Source organism: Dermacentor andersoni, chromosome 11 (assembly GCF_023375885.2).
Source record: "Dermacentor andersoni chromosome 11, qqDerAnde1_hic_scaffold, whole genome shotgun sequence".
Taxonomy (NCBI): domain Eukaryota; kingdom Metazoa; phylum Arthropoda; class Arachnida; order Ixodida; family Ixodidae; genus Dermacentor; species Dermacentor andersoni.
The window spans coordinates 96,158,367-96,168,810 of NC_092824.1; the positions used below are offsets into that span (position 1 = coordinate 96,158,367).

General features: G+C 44.5%; 1 protein-coding gene across 1 annotated transcript in view; it reads left to right on the forward strand.

The window, feature by feature from the left end:
• LOC126539102 (caspase-1-like) overlaps positions 1-8,629 on the forward strand; it is a 29,358-nt gene extending 20,729 nt beyond the window's left edge. The window contains exon 7 of the mRNA XM_050185828.3: positions 4,659-8,629. Within this exon, the coding sequence (XP_050041785.2) occupies positions 4,659-4,897 (239 nt within the window). The 3' untranslated portion in view covers positions 4,898-8,629. The remainder of the gene's footprint in view (positions 1-4,658) is intronic.
• The last annotated feature ends 1,815 nt before the right edge of the window (positions 8,630-10,444 follow it).

A 10,444-nucleotide genomic window follows, 5' to 3' on the forward strand; every position in this document is an offset into this window, starting at 1 on the left:
CCTTAAAAGGATCGCCTTTGGGTGCATGTGTCTTTGATGGAAGCATTTGGAAGAATAGCCCGGTCTCGTCACCATTGTACAAGTCCCGGTCCGCATATGCTTCGCGGAGGTACGGCAGTGTTTCATCTAACCACTTCAGTCTAGCGTCGACATCGAGCGACCCTGCCTCGCCCACGACTGCCTTGTAGACGATTCCGTGCCTCTCCTTGAACCGCTGAATCCAGCCACCACCAGGCTGGAAATCGGTATTTTGAAGGAGATATGCAAAGTGCTTCGCCTTCTCTGCCAAAATCGGGCCACTAATTGGCAAGTTCATAGCACGTGCGCTAAGGAACCACTGATACAGTGCCTCCTCCACGTCTTTGTAGGCACCATGCCGAATCCTTTTCCAGCCGTCCTCCATAGCATGGCCAGCACTAGCATGGCATTCGTTTTCAGTCATCTTGAGCGCATTGCGGATAATGGTTGAAATTGTCGGCTGTGACAGGCCGTACTTGCGTACTAAGTTGCACACTTTCTCACCACCTCTGTGCTCTCTCAAAATGTTTCGCTTCGTTTCCAAAGATATTGCCGCTCGCTTTCTCTTCTGCGGCAGTTGATCCAGTTGAGCCACGCTGGCCGCGCTTCCTGAAGGAGAATCCTCCATCGTTGAACTCTGGGGGGGATCCGATGGGCTTGCAGAACCAGTAGGACCAAGGCCGGTGATGGCAGATGACGAAAACCTCGCTGGCAACACACGTGCTTTGACACTGTACGCTGCCTTCGGAACACGTGCAACTGGTGAAGCAGGAACCAAGGAGAATGGGAAAGATGGGGCAGCCCACACTCAACTGCCGTGACGCGTTTTCAACGAGCGGCACACCCTCAGAATGGACTGCTCCCCGCGCGCCGATACAAAAGCAACAAAAGAAATGCCTTCCTTCGCTCTCCTACTCCGCCCAGAGAAAAGCGTCCGTCTTTTCTCCTGCTTCTCCTGCTCACCCCATTCTCCTCGCATGCGTCGTCACGTGAGCTTTTCGCCGCCCCTGTGTGGGCAGCTCCGCATACACGTGCGCGCTTTTGGCGGAGTAGTTTGGCCGGCGTGGTCGCTGCGTTTGCGCGTTTTTTTTCTGTGAGGGTTGGCTCCAAATGACTACATTTAATTGTTATAACCGACAATCTAGTATGATAGCATTGTTATAAGCGGTTTATTTTACCATAGAACACACTGCAAAGGTGACGGTGCCGCGGCTGTCCATTGCTATATCCGATATATTGTTAAAAGCGGTATTGTTATAAGTGGGTTTGACTGTACACGTGGTTATGAAACACCCAATGATGCAAACTCCAAAAATGCAATCTTTCTGCTTCATTTATTGTCTAGGCATTCCTTTGCTGTGAAAGCAAAATTTCTCTATATTGAAGTCATATAGAAATAGACTTGGTTATATTGATGCTCTGATTACATGGTGTTCTATGGACAAGAGGTTATGAAAAGTTGGATACTTTGTTATGTAAAATATTTTGTTATATTGAAGTTCATAATACCGAGGTATAACTGTATATGAACGTCCCTCTAGGCCTCCTGAGAAGATGTACAACCAAAAAGAGAGAGAAGCAAACCGGGGTTAAGTGAGCGGACCAGTCTACCTGATAGCATGAGGAGATCGCGGAGATCAGGGCAGAGTAACTGGGCGAATTGAGACCAGTGAGATTAGCCAATATAATGTCCAATGCAGGGCGAAGGCTCTTCCAACAATCTCTAGTTACCCCGGTCTTGCTTCAGTTGATTCCATCTTATACCTGCAAATTTAATTCAGTGATATGGTTGGTTCTACCAAAAGATAGAAAGGCTTCATTGATTGAAACGGAGACTGCTGTCAAGGAGTTAGCCTGTAGGTACGACACTACTACGCTACATGTTTCTACATGGAGCTATGTGTCACATGTGGTGTGAAACCCAGGTGACATGCTCTTCGTGGAATAGCAGTAAAGAATGGCATATGAAAAAAAAAGGGGGGGGGGGGTAGGGGCGAGAGGAAATAATGGTGTACCAGGTCACTTGTCCAAGGTTCCCCACATCACAAAAACACCACAGACTACAATCCTGATGCCTTTTAGGGAAGTGAAGGTTACGTGAAACATTGAAAGCCACATTCTTGAAAATGTTTATTGACTTTCTGTTGAGCTTGCAGAGATGCTTTCTCTTTTGCTGTTTGGTATATTTTAACTTGTTTTTGTCATGTTCCTTGAATTTCAGTGCAGGACATGACATTCTCACTTTCTTAGTTTGACTGTTTCTAAATTTGTGATAATGTCACGTGGGGGTGACATTGAAGAACACAGTAGCAATACTGTGAAAGACAAAACTAACTTTTATTGGGCGAACCTGTGCCCACAAAAAACGGGCTACACTTATAGCGCAACGATAGCGCTGAATACAGTCGGCGATCGGCGAAAATCTGATCAGCGGGTCAAGCGCGTCGGCTTTTATACATAAATCGTTGAATGTTCTAGAGTAATCGCTGGGACCCGCGTGCCTTCCACAAAGTTCTACATTATTCGCGTCGCGCACACATGCAATCAGATTACACAAGGTTCAGTCACAGACAGCGGATGGAACCATCGATAACATTCCAGAAACTTCCGATACATGCAGGCGTGGCCTTTGCTGTGCGATAACATTTGTTAGGCGGTGAAACGTGTCGCCCGATAAAGACAAACACGTACATGTGGCAATATGGATATTCATTCACACCCAAAGTATGTGCATTTCCGAAGGTGTTGTGACACATGAAAAGAGAAAATTTTGGGCTGAGGAAAAAAAAAAAAGTAAGAATTTCACCACCTTTAGCATACATTTAGCTACGCATACAATACTCAATGACACTATCACTCCTTTTCGTAAGCATTCCACACCCTCCGCGAGGTTCCATGCAGAAAAAGTCTGTAGAATGACATGTTCTCAACATTTCACTTTTGTGCATTTATGGAAGCATAAAGGAAGCGTTCTTGTGTCATTTTTTCGTCTCATGATTACTGACTGTTTCGTTACTGTGGGAAAATTACAATTTTTCAGGCAACTAAGAACAAAAGTCTTGTAACCATAAAAACACCTTAGCATGCAGTGCAACATTATAACTTGTAAAAACTAGTTATTGTTATACATAGGTTGCAAGAAAAAAACTTTAAAAAACAGCAAAATTTTGCAAACCCGATGTTTTCGTGCTCATTTTAAATGGAAATACTACTATAGGAAATTGATATACACTAAAAGCTTGTTAATTCGGACTTCTAGGGACCGTAATTTATGTCCGAATTAACCGAATGTCCGAATTATCGAGCAGACAACAAAAACAATAAATGCACGACTTTCATCAACAAACCTTTACTGCGCAAAGTAATTGAGGATGCTCGTCTGCTTTCGAGCAGAAACCCGCGCGGATACTATTTTACGAAGTCCTTCCAGGTGCTTAGAAGCTCGCATGCTGTCTGGAGTGTCCCAGCAAAATTCTTCCAACACAGCGAGGGCCTCCGCGGCTTTCTTCACAGTGCGAGGGGGTCAAGGCTGCTCCTCTCGCAGCTCCTCTTCCTCCTCAGAATCTTCGCCGTGCAGCACGTCCCTGACAATTTCTTCTTCGGTAAGCGAGCCGGCTGTAACAACGCCGTCATCAATGCCGACGTAATCAGCGAGTGTCACTGCATCCGGCAGAACTCCTCCAAAATCCTCGCAGTCATCTCCATTGTCATCTAACGACACTTCGGCCACTGCATCATCGCCAGGCTCACGCACAACGAAGCCACTGTGTCTAAAACAGTTGGCGACGACGTGCGCGGGCGTGTTGTGCCAAACGTAGGCAAGAATGTTGACCGCGCTCAAAAGATTCACGTCGTACTGCTTGCCGACTTCATGGCACAGGAGCATCCGTTCCAGCACGCGCCTGCGGTATTTGGTCTTGACATACTGAATTATGCCTTGGTCCATCGGTTGGAGGGCCGATGTTGTGTTCGGCGGCAAGAAAACAACTTCTATGTTGTCCAGTCCGGTGACACTGTTGTGCGCACTACAATTTTCCAGCACCATTAACACTTTGCGGTTCTTTGCGGAAAACTGTCGGTCTAACTTCTGCATCCAGCCACGAAAAATTTCCGTCGTTATCCAGGCCTTTTTATTCGCTCGGTATTCCACCGGAAGAGCAGGCATGTTCTTAAAGCACCGTGGCTTTTGTGCCTTTCCAATGACGACAAGCGGCAAGCGCTCTGTTCCTGTCATGTTGGCGGCTAAAAGAATGGTGACTCGTTCCTTGGATGAAATTTATCATACCATTGCTCCAATTCGATTGCAATGCATAGTTGGCGACTTTAAGTACTACGTATTACTCAATTATTTGAAAAATATTCGCCATTGCAAACGGTGGTTGTTTGATTCAAAAACCGGATTGAATAAAACAATATTTGATTTATCATTCGAAAGTTTTGAATATTACCACACCCATAAACGATTTCAATGTTCTGAAATATTCTATTGAAATTCTCGATGACCAGTGATCGACTTGAGTGGGCACGATAACAAAAGGGTTAACATAAAATAAAATCGGTTCTGAACTCCCCCCCCTCCCTCCTTAACGCAAAACGAGTAAACGTCCACTGACTGGCTTGTGTCTGTGCTGGTGCCGCAGGTTTCTACTCGTGGCGTAACACGATGCAAGGCTCCTGGTTCATCCAGGCCCTCTGCTCCGTGCTTCGACAACGGGCACAATACGCAGACTTGCTCTCGATGCTGACGGTGGTTTGCCGCCAGGTCGCCATCCACTGCGAGTCCTACACTCCAAATGACCTCCACATGCACCGCAAGAAGCAGGTTCCTTTCATCACCTCCACTTTGACCCGGCTGGTGTACCTCAAGCGGCAAAGCTGAAAGCGGCCTCCTCTTAGTCGCACTTGATCGACCAAGTCGAGCAGGGCCGCCTTACGTAAATCACCGTATTCACAAACACACCTCTGCTCAAAGCTCTTGCTGAAAGAGGTCCTGAAATAGCTTTTATAGAAACCTGAGCAACGCGCTAAAAGTTGTGCGATACCTTTCAAGGAGTATATCCCAAAGAAATATTTAAGAGGAGCGAACGTGAACCCAGTTACACCGGCTGTTTTGCAAGCTTTAACAAAGCTAAAGAAAGAGAGAGAAGTCGCACATTATGGGAGTGGGACCAATGACATATTGTTCTTAGTTGTCTAGACTTACTCATAATTTATGAAGTGCAATTGACTTATCAGTTAAACAGGGTCTAAAGAGAAATGCAAGTTGAGCCCTGTCTTTGTAAGTTGCTCTTCTACACTCAGTGCCAGAAAAGGCACTCTTACATGAAAGGAGACCTGACAAGCGAGTAAGCGTGCAAAAATGAAAGATCGGTGGTGACATTGCTTTCAAGTTCTTGCATTAGCTTGCCATCATTTCACGGGTTTTGACACTGTCTACAGAGGTGTACTTAATCTTTTATCGATAAAGATTGACTAGCAAGTTTTCAGAGCTTTTATTGCACTGTAACTGCAGAAATGTAAAATACTACTCTCAAAAAGTCTGGGACGTAACACTGACACACAGGCACCACAATTTCAACTTGTAATCTAAAAATGAAATTTTGGCCTTTACTTTCTCTTCAGATAATCAACGGTTACTGCAATATCAATAGGAACAAAGTGTTGAACAATTGTATCATCAGTCTAAACTGCCTTAGTGCTTAATTATGCAATGTTTGAAGCAGCCATTACAGCTGTTTGAAATAAGAAAGGCCACTTACCACCAACACAACAAGACAGGGTTTCGCAATCTGTGCAGTGTGGAACCCAAAACGTCACTTCATTTTCGAGTGTGAGCAATGGATGAATATGGGCCCTGAACTGTCTTTCTCTTTTAGACTGCCTACAAGGTAGGTAGGGGTTGATCGGCGTCTAGGTGAATGTTGGAGGCAGCATGCTTCCATCTACTCCACTTCACTTGTCAACATGAGGGATCTGTAGAAATCCTGAAAAATGCCACTTTGTTTTGACATTATAGTGCAGCCTCCTGTTTGAATATCTAACAATGCTTCAACTTTATACCACACTGCATTATCATGTTGCCATGATGGTGAAGAATAGGACTGCTACAGCATTAGTTAAAGATTGAACTCTTTATTGGGTGTACTTGTGCCCAGACAAACAAGTAACACTCACAGCACAACGATAGCAGTGAGCATAGTCGTCGAGAATCCAATTTATGGGTCAAGCGTGTTGCTCTGCTAAGCCCGAAGAGGTGGGATCAAATCCCTGCCACGGCGGCAACACTTCGATGGGGGCAAAATGCAATAACGCCCGTGCACCGTGCTTTGTTTGGGTGCACGTTAAAGAACCCCAAGTGGTCAAAATTAATCCGGTATCCCCTACTATGGCGTGCCTCATAATCATATTGTGGTTTTGGCATGTAAAATGCTAGAATTAAATTTAAAATTTTTGGGTCATGCATGTCGGCTACTTATGCATGACTAATCATACGTACCCACGTAATCACTGGTGTTTGCGTACCACTACTTGCATCGCACATGTAATCTGGTTGTACAGGGTTCTCTCGCAATGGAATTCATGACTGACAGCGCTCGACAAAGTTCTGATACGTGCAGGGTTGTCTTGCACTTTGTGATAACTTTTAACAGTTGTTAGCTGTTGAACAAGTGTCCCTGGAAAAAAGGGTAAACAAAGTATGTGTGTCAGTATTTGTCAGTATTCCGTTTTCCTATTAAGAGGAGCACCAACACCCAGTTTCAGAGTTCTGGTAGCTCTACCGCACATTTCTCTCTCGTAAAAAGATGTTTGTCAAGCATAAAGGTTATGTTAGGCCTAATTACATCGGCCAAATTCAGACAGCTGTCATCCTCTCCCTCATGGCACTGGTTTCTGTTTTTGAGTATTTTCTTGAGAGTTTTTATTGAGAATGCGATGGCAGTGACATTGGCCAATACTCCCAGCAGTGCTGGCATCCTGTTAGTAGGCCAAGAAACGCTCCATCCGGATAGAAACTGGTCCCGTGTTAGGGACACGATGGCCAGAAACGCCAGACCTGACGTCATCGTCGTGACATAGCTGAATTTCAGGACATTGTGCAGCAATAAATATATAGTTATGATGACGTTGCTCTTAAAAAAAGCAAACAAGAGAACTGCGCCTGTTGTGAGTGTGCTTGTGCTTCGCAGCTGCAGCAATCGCAGGACCAAAGTGAGCCAGCCTGTCGTGACATCATGATGTATCCGTTGCGTGATTATAGAAACTGAGACTGGTTCGTAGAAGGAAATAATACCATGAATTAGGGTCAAAAATGTTGTGTCACTATAACTACGGGAGCCAACACCCTGAGCTTGTCTAGACAAGAGCATTGCTAACACTCTGTGATTGTTCAATTTTGTGTATCGTGCAGTATTGACATGAATAAGTGTTTCTTTTTCTGTTTCCTTGAATTGTGCAAGTATTCAAGCAAGTATCCTTTTACTGCCTTATACAATTGTAGCCATGTCACATATGATTTTTGTTATTATTATTTTCAGGTTTATGAAACGTATGTTATTTTTTCACTGGATCATTATCACCTGTGCCCTTCAATGTCTCTTTCTTTGCAGTTACAACAGACCCAACAGTATACTCGCAAAAGAACATGCGAACAGGAGGAGAGCACATTCTTGTCTATGTCTTCCCCCGCTAGAAAAATTATTAGTATCAACAAGGAATTAACTAGCCCGGCTTTTTGATCGTCAGAACAGTGTGATATTCACTTTACTGCAGTAGCTATAATGGTCTCTCTTCTAAGTAGAGTGCTTCAGGTTGCAAGGTCAACACTGGCCGTGGTAGCCACATTTCAATGGGAGCCAAATACAAAAACGCCCATGTAAAATCCCAGATGGTGTGAAATGTAATCCAGAGTTTTCCACTCGTTATTAGGTCGTTGATTTCGCACTTAATATCCAAGAATTTAATTAAAACATTTTATCCCAGACAAAGTGCAATTTACAAATAAATTTGATCTCTCTTCTCTCCCCCTTTTTTTGCTCAACATGATTATGTTTTTAGTGATTGTCATCGACATCATTGAATGCAACTGTAAAAAAAATTCCTGGAAATTGATGCTAATTGGTGCGCAGATGCACTGACTTGAGTAAGCTGGTCATCACAGGGCCACCATTAGGCCAACACAGCTTTACTTTCACGAGTCTCATAACGTGGAAGGTTCCCGCATTGCCCCTACTATCACTGTGACCATTCTCTTGACGGGGCCCTGCCAATGTGGCCCTGCTGGAGCTATGATGTCTGTCCTGCACTCCTCAGTCTTCGAATATGCAACACACTCAATGTGCTCCAGCATCATTAGTGCCATCCAGTACTTCAGCCCCAGGTACTCAAAAGACGGCACCTTTCTTGTGCCTTTGTGAAACTTCAATATTTTTTTTACTGTGCTGTTTGTTTATGCAACCGGTGTATGCTCTTTTTATATATACGATACACACACATCTTCGTTATGCAGGCCATTCACAAGTGATCAATTCTGAATGTTCTCCTTTTTACTGTTGTCTGCAGATGATTCACTGTCAATTGGTGTATAAATAAATAAATAAATATATATACTGTATTTACGCAAGCTTGTCTCGATCCATGCACCTGTCAACAACATACACTTTCATTGCTGTGCAAGAAGATGGGGGAGGTTGCACTGTGTATGTGTGAATCGGCTAGTTGGCGACTAGTCAAGAAGATGAAGATTTGAAGCAAGGGTATACTGTGGCTACCTACACAAGAGAACATCATGGTGCACACAGCAGTGATATCTCTCTCAGGGGCCAACATTTTTGTTTTACGCAATGTGCGCCATTGAAAAATAAATAAAAGAAGTGTCACTGCTTGGTTGCCGGCACCTTTTTTTGAATGTATAGCGGCATCGCCATGCCCTGCCAAGTTTCGAGGAAGTCAACATTAAGATGAACTCTGAGCTGGGCTGGAGTACGAGGGCTGTCGTCAGCTTAAGTCTTGAGGGCTCGCAGGTTCACCTTTCCCAGATGTCTCTCTACTAAGCAACATCTGCAGTAAAGCAGAAATAATTGAAGGTCGCTCTTTCTTCAAATGTACTGGCCATGGGGTGAGTCATACAACAGGCCGCTGACCAATGTCAAAAAACGAAAATTGTGACATCAAACTTTGTGGTTTTTGATATTGGATGGCAGTGATTTGTTTTACGAATAATGCTTTTACCTGACCAGCCGTTGAACTCTTGATTATATGGCTACGGGATGGTATCTCTGCTGTCAGCAACAAGTGCTTGTCACTGTAGGTGCTTTTGACTGAACCTGCTCCTCGAGCTTTGCTATACAATTAAAAAGAAAGTTTTTTTGCCTTTCACAAAAGTGATGAAAAGACCTCCGTGCATCAACAGCAAGGTATCGGCAACGATGCTATGTTCACGTATATACAGACAGCAAAACCAGTAGCAGCTAAATGACAGTTTAAAAGAACTTTTTGCTGGGCGAGTTGGTGCATGGCGATGTTTTAGGAATAGTTGCACCTAAGAAAGAACAAACACAGGAAAAACGAGGTAGACGAAAAGAGCGTAAGTGATACTTCTGTTGCCTTATATCACGCTGAACACAATTTCCTGCGCGGCTTGCGTTGACATGAGGCAGGCTTGATTTGCCCTCTCCCCATTCCGCCTTCCTTTTTTGTTATGTGTGAACACTGCTATATATATGCAGATTCGACACAAATATACCCAGTTGATAATTGCGCTCTTTTCGTGTACCTTGTTCTTTCCTGCGTTTGTTATTTCTTAGGTGCAACTCTTCCTAAAACATAGCTAAACGACATAGGTGCCAAGTAAACTTATTGCGCAAATGTGCATAGTTAGTGCAGATAATTGTTGCAGCAGTGAGTAGAGCTGGGGAAGAGATGCATGCTGCCAGGATAGATGTTTGAAGGCCTCAGCAGGTTGCATAAACATGCACTCATGCCCATCAGTGCTAAATGGTGGCAGGTAGTACAGTGCATGAGCAATGACTTATTTGCACATGCATACCGAGGTTTCTGCTGAAAAGTGTTTGCAGCTACCTGCTTAACCTGTTACTAACTATAGCCGGTAATTTTAGTGTCATTCTGCCGGGCTCGCAATTTTCTAAACGTGTGTATAGGCAGGTTGCGCACGTAGTTCCCGCGCCTACTAGGGCGCCCCTCGCGGCGGCGAGCGCGGAACCGGCAGGATACGACCGGCTCGCTTGCGTTCGGAAAGCCTGTATGTGCACTGTTTCGCGCGTAGCTGTTGCCTTTGCTGAGCAATGCCGAAGTGCAACCCGAGCTGTTGAGTAGTGGGCTGCAAGAGCACGTACACCAACTCACGAGGAACAAAGTTTTACAGGTTTCCAAGCCGACCATATGAACCAGAACGGCGTCAACACTGGAT